The sequence below is a fragment of the Emydura macquarii genome, unplaced genomic scaffold (genome assembly GCF_026122565.2).
Source record: "Emydura macquarii macquarii isolate MOO-44397 ecotype Brisbane River unplaced genomic scaffold, CSIRO-AGI_Emac_v2 contig_2768, whole genome shotgun sequence".
Classification (NCBI taxonomy): domain Eukaryota; kingdom Metazoa; phylum Chordata; order Testudines; family Chelidae; genus Emydura; species Emydura macquarii.
The window spans coordinates 23,481,467-23,495,833 of NW_027132905.1; the positions used below are offsets into that span (position 1 = coordinate 23,481,467).

Genomic DNA, 14,367 nt, shown 5'->3' on the forward strand with positions numbered 1-14,367 from the left:
AAACTTTATTACCCCTTCGCTGTTTGCTGCAAAAGGAGAACAGAACGTGATTTAACTGAATAGTGCTTGCTCCAAAAGGAAACATGCAAACTGGAAAACACACCATTGTTTCAAACACAATTCTTTCAGGGGTGGGAGGGATGCCTGCTGTGGTATTTTTCTTAATTTCAGTCTCATGTTATTTAGCCTATTCCTACAAATGGAAAAAAATTGGATCTGTGTCTTTTTTGACTTCTTTATAATTTATAATAAGGAGCCATAAAGGATTTTATGGGTGTTTGGGGATTTTTAAGTATTTTTTTCGTCTCAGACATAATCAGGAATATAGTCTTGTTTTCCCTCTTTTGCTTGGAGCACTGAAATAGGTGGCTTGGGAGCTGTCTAATTAAAAGGGTAGGTTTGTGGAGTTTTTAGCAAAAGAGAGTTTTTCTTTCAATTATTTGAGTCAAGTAGGTGTTAATAAAACCAAACCAAAAAAAACCCCCAGAAAGGCTCCTACTCTAGAAGCATTTACATAGTTGCTTAAACTTATGATCAGGAGCCTGAGTGAATGCAGTGGGACTACTGGTATGTGTAAAGTTAAGCACATGTGTAAGGGCTTGTCTACACTTAAAACACTACAGCTGCTGTAAAGCTTCAGTGAAGATGCTACCTCAGCCAACGGGAGGGCTTCTTCCATCGGCATAGATACTCCACCTCTCCCATCAACCTAGCGCTGTCTACAGCAGGAGTTAAGTTGGTGTAATTGCGTTGCTCAGGAGTGGATTTTTCACACTCGTGAGTTTTGTAGTTATACCAACCTAATTTCCTAGTGTAGACCAGGCCTGAGTGTTGGCAGAATCAAGGTCAAAGAATTTTAAAACATCCTGAGTGAAACCCATTCCCCTCAGTCATTTTTGATAATGTCTGTGGGATCAAAACTTACAAGTTCTTGAAGTACACATAGAGTCTTCAAGGAGAAACAAACATTTGTAATGCAAGAACCAAGGAGAAAAATCTTTTTTTTTTTTTAAATAGTTTCAAGTTTCTTTATACATTATACAGAGCAGAAAAGAAAATAGATCAAAATAATAAGTTAATGCAAGAGTTAATATTAAGACTGACTTGTTAAAAAACCATGGGGTAAGTCAGCATAGTTCCATTGACTTCAATAGGTACATTGATTAAACTGGGGATCTGGACTGAAGAGTTAGGGGCTGAGCGCCTGAAAAAATGGGGATGAACAAAAAGCAGCACCTTGTAACCATCCATATTTGGAAAAAACTTGTCAAAGTATGAGACCAGAGCGCTGATTGTTGCCTGTTTTGCACACCTGTAGGAATTGCAGTGGATAAGTATGGGCTCATGTATTTTGTTGATGCCACTATGATTCGGAAAGTTGATCAGAATGGAATTATATCAACTCTGCTGGGTTCTAATGACTTAACTGCTGTTCGACCACTAAGCTGCGATTCCAGCATGGATGTCACCCAGGTAGAGTTTTACTTCCTCTTTTTGTATGTGTCATACAACAGATGGCTATTTACTTTGGATAACTTCCTGACCATTCTCCGTAGAAAATTCAGTATGTTGGACTCCTCTGAAAAAAGATTTAGAGGATATTAATGACATTATTTAGGGCAGGATAAAAGTTTATATAATTAGTTACTGAAAAGAATGAACCTACCCTCTTGTAGTGGTTAATATAAGTTATTTACACAGTTATAGAGAAATAAGTTTGAGATAATGGAAGCTTTTGTATAATTGCCTTTTATTTTTTTGTACTTACTGTAGTTTCAGTAATGTATCATTCAGTCCTTTGCAGATTAACTAAAATTTGCACTGTCCATAGCTCTAATTTGTACATACCAAGTATTAAATACAGCACTTAGTTCCATGATTTCCTCTGTTCAACCATTGACTAATTTGCTGCTGTTTCAAATATAATTATGTGTTGAAAGCAATTTACTTATATAGTATGAGTTTTACAATAATAATGAATTATTGTTTGGTTCTTAGGTGCGGCTCGAGTGGCCAACTGATCTTGCTGTCAATCCAATGGATAACTCGCTTTATGTCCTGGAAAATAATGTCATTTTACGGATCACAGAAAACCATCAGGTTAGCATCATCGCTGGACGTCCTATGCACTGTCAGGTTCCTGGGATAGACTACTCCCTTAGCAAACTGGCCATTCACTCTGCGCTGGAGTCAGCCAGTGCAATTGCCATCTCACACACAGGAGTCCTTTATATCAGTGAGACAGATGAGAAAAAAATTAATCGACTACGCCAGGTAACCACCAATGGAGAGATCTGCCTCCTAGCAGGGGCAGCTTCAGACTGTGACTGCAAAAATGACGTCAACTGTAATTGCTATTCTGGGGATGATGCTTATGCCACTGATGCCATCTTAAACTCCCCATCTTCCTTAGCTGTGGCACCCGATGGCACTATCTACATAGCTGACCTTGGAAATATCCGTATTAGGGCTGTTAGTAAAAACAGGCCCATTCTTAACTCTGTCAACCAGTATGAAGCAGCTTCTCCAGGAGAACAGGAGCTGTATGTCTTCAATGCTGATGGGATCCACCAGTACACCCTCAGCCTTGTTACTGGAGAGTATCTGTATAATTTCACCTACAACGCCGATAATGATGTCACAGAGGTGATCGATAACAATGGTAACTCCTTAAAAATTCGCCGGGATAACAATGGAACGCCACGCCATTTACTGATGCCCGACAATCAGATTGTCACACTGGCTGTCGGCACTAATGGTGGACTCAAGGTAGTGTCTACCCAGACCCTGGAACTTGGATTAATGACTTACAATGGAAATAGTGGGCTTTTGGCAACAAAGAGTGATGAAACAGGGTGGACGACCTTTTATGAGTAAGAAAGTTTTTTAAATCTATTGAATATGCATTTATCTTTCAAGTGAGAGTGGGTAGGGCCTAATATAATGCCCATTGACATCAATGGTAGTCTTTCTATTGGAGTTAATGAACATTGGATCAGGCCTTTAAATCTTGATGTAATAGGGTACTGGAGCCATGCAAGTGATTTTGTTAACTATAACAGTCATGCAGTGTCTTGCATAAGGGGCTAATACTGACACTTCCTGTGAGCTGCTGAGCACCCTAAAATCCCACTGTAGCGTATGGGTGGTGAGGGAGCTCCCTCACCTCACAGGAAATTGCTAGCAGCTTGCAGGATCAGTAACTTGCATTTACACTGCTGTTTGCAGGATTGAGCCCAAGGTTCTTCGCCAAAAATGGGAGTGAAAACAATTCAAGACCCCTTCTCCAAGACAGACTACCCAGATCATAACACAGTAATTTGTGGTTACACCGCACAGGGCTTCCTCTGTCAAGAGATTTCAATATTAGTTTCTTTTGGAACTCAAATTACAAGTCTTGCTGTCAAATGTCAGGATATTGGACCCATATTACATATGGTAGATAAAGTGTTGATTAACTTTACTGATTGCTTATTCTTGAGATAGGTGAGGAAATTAGATCCCAAGGTATCTCTAAGACCCCAGTGTGACTTATATAATTTGTAGATAGCCAAAAAGCACCCTGGTTTTCATGAGCAGATAGATTAAAAAAAGACAGAATTTCCTCTTTAACTGAAATGGATCAGAGATAACTTGCCTAGGTATATTAAAAAGCTGGAAAAGCAAACCAGATTTTTTCTAACAATTATCCTGTTCTTAATAGCCCTTTTGGAATTTACTTGGCAATAAGAGGGTTTCCTAAAATAAGTGGCACTATATATACTGAATATGTAAAAGTGAACATTTTGGTTTTTAGCATTACAGTTAATATCTATCTGTTTATCTAAATTGTGAGAATTTTTATAAAACAGTTAATTAATGATACATTTATTAGAAAGTTTTTCCAAGTTAGTACTTAGAAAGTATTTGTCAAGCTTTATTCACAAATGACTGGGTCTAGATTTGTTTTTCTAAGATTGTCTTCTAAAGGGTTTGTACCTCTAACATGTGCCAAAATATCATATCTTCGCTTACTACTTAAACTCTGCTGACTTTTTTAAGACAACAAAACAAAAATAATACATGAACATCAACATTTAGTTGATCTAGCTGAGAATATAACTGAATTATCAATGCGTATCAGCATTTTCTCTGGTTTGTGTTTGGTTTATAGAAAACAAAAACAGTGCCATCTGGTGGTCACTGTGTAATTTGACCACTACATTGAACATCTGTTCATTTTCATATATCTTATTGATAAAGCTGCATAATTGTTCTCTTTTAACATGTGATGCCTGTTTCTTTAACATGTCAGTTATTTAATTATTTTAATATTATTATTATTAACTGTATCTGACTTTTGTGAAACACTCTTGATGATGAGATGTGGATGGGATTTTAGATACGTTTTTACTTAGTTGTTATTGATCATCTGTACTTCAAAGCTCACTAGATCACAGGCAATATCAACTAGTTTCTTCCCTAGAAACTAAACTTTAAACCAAACAGCGCATGTTTTAATGCATGAACATTAAATAATGGCAAGTGCCCAGATTTAAATAAATAAAATGGCAATATTACAATAATTAGAATAATTACAAAAATAAAAAAACTTTTTAAAATTAATTGATAATTAAGCAATATTTTTTTTAATTACAAAAAATCCAAAATTACAATACTGGTTTACCAAATCATGGTAAAAATCATGATTGAGACAATACGTTGGCATGATTTTATAAGAAAACTTCTGATGTTTGCTCAGACTACTAAAGTGGAAATATGACATGCATATTTTGTGATGTGCTGACATGCATCTTGAAAGTATTATATATTATTTTTACAGTGTTCATATAATTGCTAGGTGCTTTCAGTTACTATTCCTGGTGCTAAGCGCCATATACTATTATGCTTGGTACTAAGTAGTACAGGATTAGGCACTAGATTAGTAAATTAGTATGTTTGAGAAAGGATAGGTAGTAGCTAATTATCTCCTCTGTTTTGCAAGTGTGTATTGTAGCTGGGCTAAGTACTATGTACAATAATGTATAGCCAATAGACAAAAAAGGTTATGCTTTCTGTTTATCTAGAATGTCACCAGGTGTGTATGCATTATAGCACCATGATCATTTTCTATACCCTTGCAGCCCACGTATCTTTCATGTAATTAAAGAACAGAGACATATGATCAGCTCTATCTAGGTTACAAAACATCTGTAGTATCCCTTCTATAAAGTTGTTTGTGTCTCTGGGACAGTTTTAGTTACAAGAAGAATGTGCATTACACCAAGTGTATGGAAAACACTGTGTAAAGGGTGAAATTTAACCCAGTGTGTAAGATGCAAATTCTCCATACGGAAAAGTGTGACGAAGGATAAATAGAGGCACCTAGTTGGAGCTGACCCTGAGTAGCCAATTTACTGTGACTCTTTCACGTGCTCAGTCCATCCCAGCACAAAACTGTTTTGTTAATGAGACAGTAAGAAATATAAATAAAATATAGGAGAATCTGTGTCGACATAGCACACCATATTACTTTTCATTTTAGATTGAATATATGAACTATTTCCAAAGAGATAATTCTATCTCTATAATTGCTGCATTTGTTTTGGTAAATATAAGATCATAGCAATTACAGATGGAAAAATGTATTGGACCATCAAGTCTGCCCTCTGCAAAGGCAGTATGTGTTACTTCCAACACCATTACCTCCTCACATTCAAATACAGATAATCAGTCTCCCTTATCACAATAGCGCAGTTGTGAAATGACCAAAAAAAATTTTTCTAAAAAGTAACATAACAATATGTATATTAAAGTTTAGAAATAAATGTGAATTTATGTCAATGTATATATAACAATTGCCCTGTTGAAATACAGTGCTACCTCATTTGAAAACATTGTCTTTTGTGCAACCTATAACCACAAAGAGCTTTGCAGAATTTTTTTTAAATGCACTTAATTCACAGTATGAATAGTCAAGACTCATGAGTAATATAACAACTAACAGCAGGTTCGCATAACATAACTTAAGTTTGATTTTTGGGCATGAGAAACAGATCTTTGAAGTGGTCCCTGATGATATCCCACTTGGCCGTTGGAACATCCGAAGAAAGTGTTGCAGTTTTCCCTTGAATCAGATTTGTTTTTATAAGGCACAGAATAAGGACATATTTAAATGTATGTGGAAATGCAACTTGCCTATCTCCACATTTGGTCAAAAGCTGCTGTTACACCTTTACTGTGTTTCATACATGAAACCAACCTAGCTAAATCCTTTATACAGGCTGTCATGCAATTGCGTATTTTAAACTTCTAAAGGTCAGAATGCAGGCCAGAAAGAGTGCACAGGGCATTTAGGTGCTCAGATGCTAAAGCAGTGGACACATTATAAGAACTCTGTATAGAATACAGAATAGAATATTGGAACAAACTTGCAGAAGGAATACACAGTATAATCAATGATGCCTGGGACAATCTGAGAGGTCTGCAAACAACGTGCCAAAAATGGTGAAAGGACCAGTTAAAGCCTTCTATCAGAATATTATTTATAATCAGAATGTGTATACTGAGAGATGATTGAGTCTATATGCTTGGATAATCGCAATGCATTAAATCTTTGGAAAACCCTGTACATGCCAACTGAAACTACTTCACCCATTAACCAAAAAAAAAAAAAAAAAAAGGATCCATTCACCTTTCCCTTCCTGTCATGTTGCAATGGTAATAACAACTCTGGGTCAGAGCATTTCCTGAAGATTAATAGCTCCCAGCTGAGTCTTAGGCACTAACTTCTCCCAGGCACTCATCATTTCCCAAGAAATCCTGCTCCATCATAGTCATTGCTTAATAAATGCAGTTATATCTGTCTGCTGCCCAACTCCAGGAAATATTTAAGTCAGTTTATGAGCCACCAACATCGCCCATTAAGGAAGCTTTTATTAATTGCCCTATGCAAAAGCAATGATGTCCCTATTTCCAGGGTAGCTCTTGGCCTCACCTGCACCCCATTAACTCTGCTACTTACTTTCACTCCTGGGCAATGTTGTAGGTACAACATGGGGCAAAGTCCTGACCCCATTGACATCAGTGGCAAAATATCCATCAACTTCAGTGAAGCCAGGATTTCACCCTGGCACTTAATTTTAAGAACATCGGAATTGCCATGCCATATCAGAGCAGTCCAGAATCCTGTTTCAGACAGTGGCCTCTACTAGATGTTTATAAGTGCAAGGAGTTCCAGAGGGTAATTACACAATGTGGTTTTAAAAAAAAAGTATTTCCTTTTATCAGTTCTAAATGTGCTGCCTTGGAGTTTCATTAAAATTCTGTTTTTCTATTGGATAGGAGTAAGTAAAATTGTCTTATTTAACTTCTCTGTACATTGATGATACAATTTATATGTATCATTTATACAAAGATTTTGTATACCTCTAGCATATTCCCCCCTTAAATTAAACAGCCCCAATCTCTTCAGTCACTCTTTTATTGATTCTTGTTTCATGTTTCTAGTAATTTTCATCACTTGTCTCTGAATTCCTTCCATTTTTGCTACATCCTTTATGAGATAGGGTGATCCGAACTGAACAGTGTGTCCTAGGCAAGAGCATACCTCTGATTTATATAAATAGCATTAGAATATTTTCCATATTTTCTATTCCATTCCTTATGCATACTAATATTTTGTTTGCCTTTTGACTGCCCCTGCACTTTGAGCAGAGATGTTCCATGAGCTAGCCACAGCAATGCCCAGTTCTTTTTCTTGCATTAATTTAAAACCCAACGATGTGTATGAGCTGTTCAGATTATTCTTTCCAATTTGCATTACCTTGTATTTGTTAACAGTAAATCTCACCTGCCGCTGTGCATTCACCTAGCGCTCTGAGGTCACTTTAAAATTCCTCACAGACATTTCTAGTCTTAATCTAAATAATTCTGTCTTCTGCAGATTTCGCCACCTCATTGTTCTGTCCCTTTTTGATTATTAGTAAACATATTAGACCACACTGGTGCAGGTACAGGCCTCTGGGCGTGCCCTATTATTAACCTTTCACCAAGCTGAAGATTGCCCATTTATTCTCTTTCTTTTCTTTTCTTTTCTTTTCTTTTCTTAGCTGATTTGTGGCAGAATTTTCTGAGTACTTCTTTTTCTTAATAGCGTCTTCTGAAGGACTTTTTCTGAACTTTCAAAAAGCCTTTCACAAATTACGTCAACTAATTCTTATCCACTATCTTGTCGACAAAGAATTCCAATGAATTACAGAGGCATGATTTTTCCTTTACAAAAGACATACTGGTTAATCATTATGTCAAGAATTGCTGACAGGAATGTAATGCAGGTCAGACTAGAGCAGGGGTAATCAATAGGCGGACCACAGGCCAAATCTGGATCATCAGATGCTTTTGAATGGACCCTAAAATCTTTTTATTGACTTAATTTTATTATCTTTTTTTTATTATTATTATTCTTTTCTATGGAGTCTGGATCTTCACTATACCTTGACCTTGACAAAAATAATTGATTATCCTTGGACTAGAGGATCACAATGGACCTCACTGGCCTTAGAATCCGCAAATAATTCTATATTAACTTATTGTTTCAGTTAGTTTACCTGTTACTTCAGTAGGTTCCAGTAAGGCTCACTAGTCCATAAAGTGCCTTTTTTAAAAGATCCATACAAAATTTGTACCCTCCTATAGCTGACTTTGATGAAAGATTTCATATTTTTGTTATCAGATTGGCCACTGTGTTCATCATACACTCCTGATGATTTGTTGCTCTTTTAGTCCCCAATACAGCAAAACACTTTAAGCATGTAAGTAGTCACTTTAAAATCAATGGAGTAAATCACATGCTTAAAGTTAATTCTATGCTTAAGTGCAAAGACATTATTTAGTTTCTGTGCACTACCTTTATCCTCCTTAATTGCTCCCTTTTATACTTTTGGCTGTTTGTTCTTCATATTTCTTCTTTACCCATTTAATTATTATCTTACATTCTAGCTGCTATAGTTTATGCTCCCTTCATTAGGGTTGGATTTTCAGTTTCTGGAAACAGCTGTTTGGTTCCATTATTCTCTTGTGCTTTGCCATTTGTCTATAACTTTTTCTTGCCTTCCTGCTTCCTTCTTTGTTTAGAGTGGATGGAATATACACCTTGGTTATGGGTGGATGGAAAATTATTGCTGGAAATAAGGAACTGTAAAAAACAAGGTGTCACCACTGTGTATTTAATTTTGTGGCTACCATCTCATTTTTACCTGTTTGCCCCTAAAATCCTAGTGAATGTTTCTTCATGGTATTCACACATAAATTCAAAATATTAAAAAGAAGTTGCGGGGGAGAGAATTATTTAGCTTCAGTCTATTTGAACTTTTTATTTCCTCCAGACTTAACATTTAAATGTATGTAATCAAAAGGACGCAATGATTCAGTTGGCTCATGGACTAACCTTTGTAGGGTTTTTTTCTGCCTCTGGAGACCTGAATTCAAATGCTACCATAAGGTACAAAAGCATCATTGAACTTGCGTGGTGGTTTTAAAAACAAGATCAGAGTAAGATGACTCCCCCACCAATCTGCTATGGTTGTCAGCCTCTGCTCAGATAAAGCTCACTACTGGAACAAAAGGACAGTTGGGAGTTCACAATGGAGGTGTATTGTCAGTGTGGAAAGGCACCTTTTGCTAAACACCTGCTTGCAATATGACTTGTCAGCATTATTAATGCCCCATCTTCGTGAGCACAGAATTGACCCAAAATGCAATGTAAAAGTATAGCTAGGACCAAAAAGAAACTGTCCTGTTCCCAAGTGGATTTCTTTCTTTTAATCTCTAAAAGCAGGCTTATCTCCATGTCCCCTGAAACCATACTCATTAGTTCTCACTGACTATGGTGATACCTCTTGGTGGAACTGTACTGTGCGCACTATATGATTCTACTCAGCTAATCCAGTTGTAGTGGCTTGAAGATATTAAAATATGTATTGGTTCATTAAAGGTAATTCTCTTGGGCAAATACTGTTCTCCGTGTCAACACTGTACATCCAGAATAACTCAGTTGGAGTTTGTCTGGATTTACATTGCTGCAATAGAGATCAGAATGTGTCTAGAAAAACATTACTTCACAACCACAGACTGTTTTCAAATACAGCATTTAGAGCAACTCAAAATGTTCTAGAAGATCAAGAGATCTATTTCATGCCATATTTTAGCAAGAATCTGCTGCATTAATAATGTTGATTAAAGGAAGGCTATAAATATACTCATGCTTATTTTGCTTTCATTCATTTATCTATTAGCTATGACCATGAAGGACGCCTGACTAATGTAACACGTCCCACTGGAGTGGTGACCAGCCTTCACCGGGAAATGGAAAAATCTATTACCATCGATATAGAAAATTCCAACCGGGATGATGATGTAACAGTCATTACCAATCTCTCCTCTGTGGAGGCTTCCTACACAGTGGTTCAAGGTACAAGAGTGTACTTTTCAGCACATTAGACACAAACACCAATATCTCCTTAGTACTTTAAGGCAGCCATTCTCAAAAGACTCATATCACAAGTGCCCTTTTGAGCAGGAAAAAAATAACAAGGTTCTTGAGGGAAACTCCCATACATACTCTGTGAAAATGGCAGGACCTCAGGGCGGGCAGGAGAAGTTTTGTCTACCCTAGCTGAATCAAATACAATATGATCATTATCTGTTTTCAATTGGCTCTGCTGATGCCTTTCATATCAGGTTTACTTTATCCACAGCCAGAGTGTATTGCACTCCAATGCAACATTGGCTATGACTTCAGTGACAAAAAAGTGAATTTTTTAAAAATCATTTTTGACGTAATGAACGTGTATAAACTATCTCACTGTAAAATCCTGGCTGAGTCAAGGTGCAGGCAGATTTTATCTTAGGCCTGGTCTATACTGCCGGCAAAATTTGGCAGCAGTCTACGGGAGTTACACAAGCTACGCAAAATAGCTTGCATAACCCGTCGACTTCGTAACTTTCGTTTAGCCCTCTGTCTCAGCTGCGCCAATGGGAAATACATACCCATCAATGCAGCGCTATGCTTTTTGGGGAGGTGGTTTTGTTAAATCGATTTCCGGATCGAGTGAGCATGTATTCACTGCTGCTCAGTCAAACCGGATAAATTGATCTGACGGCGGCAAATTTGCTGCTGTCAGTGTAGACATAGCCTTAGTGTAAGTAGATGAGGTCAGCCCCCAGACCTGTCACCCTTATTTATCCAAGTTATTTTTTTTCCAGTTAACGGAACTGCTCATTTGAGTAAAATGCAGGATCAAGCCCTTTTCTGATACCATGACAAAAAAAAAAATAGTGTGCCAGGTGATTTCAATGGAACATCACCATGTCAGAGAATGCGGCCACAGCTGGCATGCCACAGAAGAGATCAGCCACACAGTGGTTAAATGTTCCCTGTGTGAAACTTTCTGACATGGATCAAATATTATATATGACACAGTGTAAACAGTAACTGTTACCAAAGATAGATTGAAAGGAATTTAGTGGATGATGTTTTTTTAATTAAGAGATAATGTCACTGGAGTAAGAACATTGTCACAGGACAATAGTCTCCTTCTGACATATAAATGTCAACATTTATAGACTATTATGCTCTGACACCTCCTGTTCCAATGACTTTATTTCTGTTATACCAAATGATTAATTATGTAGATGCTGTCCTTTTGTCAGATGGATATTGGTGCTTAGGTGGCAGCTGCACACTATTGAAGTATTGAAACGCTCCATTCTGATTGTCTTACAGAATGGAGCTGGTTGTGTCAACCAGTCAGAGAATAACATGGCTATAAAAGTACAGTTTTATTTTTATAACTTTTATCAGTAAGTGAAAAAGGCCAGACATCTGATTGCACAGCTTCTTTATGGTGGGATGAAGAATCATACACACACAGGATTGTGGCTGCCAGGTCATATTGTTGGAATATCACACCTTTAGGATTTAAAGCTAATCTATAACACTGTGCTGTGTATCTGCTGGGAGGGCAGTTTTTAAAAGAGAGGAAAAAGAAGACGGGATTACTTGTTCACTTCTGACAAAAGATTCCAGTGGTCTCTTTTTACATCACAGAGTTTAATAGACTAGTTGTTCATCCAGCAGTTGAGTTAAAAATAATTTTCCCCTGAGCTTTGCTCATATTAGAAAAGCATCCACATAAATTATGTGGCTGAAAGACATCCGTATATGTTTTGAGTTACAATTAAGAGTAAATACATAATGGTATAAACTATAATATCTGTGCAGGCTCTCAACATTAATACCATTGTTCTTTACATAAATCGGTAACGTTGGTAATATCCATCATAGCACCATGTAAGTAAGTAGCTAAATATTATTTTCCATTATTTTACTAGATCAAGTGAGGAATAGCTACCAGCTCTGTAATAATGGCACTTTGAGAGTGATGTATGCCAATGGAATGAGCATTAGCTTTCACAGTGAACCTCACGTCTTGGCTGGTACGGTGACCCCTACCATAGGACGATGTAATATTTCCCTGCCAATGGAAAATGGCTTAAACTCAATTGAATGGCGCCTGAGAAAAGAACAGATAAAAGGCAAAGTGACTGTGTTTGGAAGAAAGCTCAGGGTAAGTGGAACTCACCATTACAATCACAATCTTTTGTCCTCTATATAGACTGTTTTCTACTCTGAATATTTTATTCATCATAAAAATTATTAAGACAATTAAGTGGACAGCAGTGGTGACATTTTATGTATTTGAGAGGCCAAATAAACAAATGAGGTCATCTGCTGTTACCATCTATCAGAAGCTCCATTAACTCGAAGATTCAAAAGGAGGCTGGTAAAAACACCCAGTATGGGGGTAGGGGTCACTATGTTGTGGAATTATTATCTTTCTAGTGAGATGCAATACCAACATCCTGACCACTTGTTGTCTATCAAGATACTATGGTACTCTTCACAAGAATTCAGCTGTTTCTCCCAGTAAAATTCTAGTTCATGTAATTACATTCTACTAACCTAAATTCCCCCTGCAATTTCACTGAGAAGTATTTGTCTTTATGTACTTTCGGAAATTGCATGGCTGTGTTCAACAGCCACTATCTTCCCTCACCCCTGCCCCTCCCCAAGGTGACTAGAATTTCACTTGTGGATGAAGTGGTGCCGGTATGTAGAGATTGGAAGGCATGTTGGGAAACTGGGATGAAAAGTGCGATGTATCTCATCCAAAGCCCATTCAAGTCAGTCAAAGACTTCTGTTGGCTTCATTGGGCATTGGATCAGGCTCTATATAGAATCATAGAAATACAGAGCTGGAAGGGACTTAGGAGGTCATCTAGTTCAGCCCCCTGCATGAGACAGGACCAAGTGAACCTAGACCATCCCTGACAGGTGTTTGTCTAACCTGTTCTTAAAAACCTCCAGTTATGGGGTTTCCACAACCTCCCTTGAAAGCCTGTTCCAGAGTTTAACTATCCTTATAGTCAGAAAGTTTTTCCTAGTATCTAACCTAAATCTGCTTTGTTGTAGATTCAGCTGATTACTTCTTGTCCTACTTTTAGTGATATGGAGAATAATTGACCATAGTCCTCTTTATAATACCCCTTAACATATTTGAAGATGGTTATCAGGTCCCCCTTCAGGCTTTTTTTTCCCAGGACTAAACATGCCCAGTTTTTAACCTTTCCTCATAGCTCAGGTTTTCTAAACCTATTATCATTTTTATTGCTCTCCTCTGGACTCTCTCCAATTTCTCCAAATCTTTCCCAAAGTGTGGTGCCCAAAATTGGAGACAGTATTCCAGCTCAGGCTTCACGAGGGCTGAGTAGAGCAGTGGTTCTCAAACTTTTTAAATGGAGCCCCCCTCTAACTCCATGGACTTTGTATTATAATTGTGCCCTCCTTGCCCCCAAGCCGCCCCCCCACCCTTTCCATTTTCAGAAAAAAAAAAAAAAAAACCAGTGCAGCAGGCAGGGGAATAGGGATCAGAGGTGGCAGCAGCATGGAAAGTGAGTGGGGAGTGTGACAGTAGCGGAGGGGGGAGGCTGCTGCTGCTGTGGGAGGCGGGCAGGAGGGGAGGCAGCTGCTGGGAGCAAGGGTAGCATGGTGGGGGGCTGCTGCTGCAGGAGGCAGGCGGCGGCAGCTGCGCAAAGTGCCAATCTGGACTGACTCTGTCCCCCACTCTGCCAGCAGGGCAGCCCGGGTAGGTGTTGGGGGTGGGGGACGCTTAGGAGGGGAGCGGAGGTGGGGGGACGCTGCTGTGGGCGGCGAGCCTGGCACTGCTGGTAGTGGCAGGGGAGCAGGAAGCTGGGGTGGCAGCAGATGGTGGAGCTTGGGATAGAGCCGATCCAGCTCCTCACCCACCATGCCCCCCAAAGTCTGCC

The 14,367-nt window shown here is 38.3% G+C and overlaps 1 protein-coding gene across 1 annotated transcript in view; it reads left to right on the top strand.

Moving 5' to 3' along the window:
• The window catches only part of TENM2 (teneurin transmembrane protein 2), a 722,842-nt gene that overhangs the window by 689,634 nt on the left and 18,841 nt on the right, over positions 1-14,367 (top strand). The window contains exons 24-27 of the mRNA XM_067566613.1: positions 1,319-1,473; positions 1,999-2,873; positions 10,275-10,450; positions 12,373-12,608. Of these exons, the coding sequence (XP_067422714.1) occupies positions 1,319-1,473; positions 1,999-2,873; positions 10,275-10,450; positions 12,373-12,608 (1,442 nt within the window). The remainder of the gene's footprint in view (positions 1-1,318; positions 1,474-1,998; positions 2,874-10,274; positions 10,451-12,372; positions 12,609-14,367) is intronic.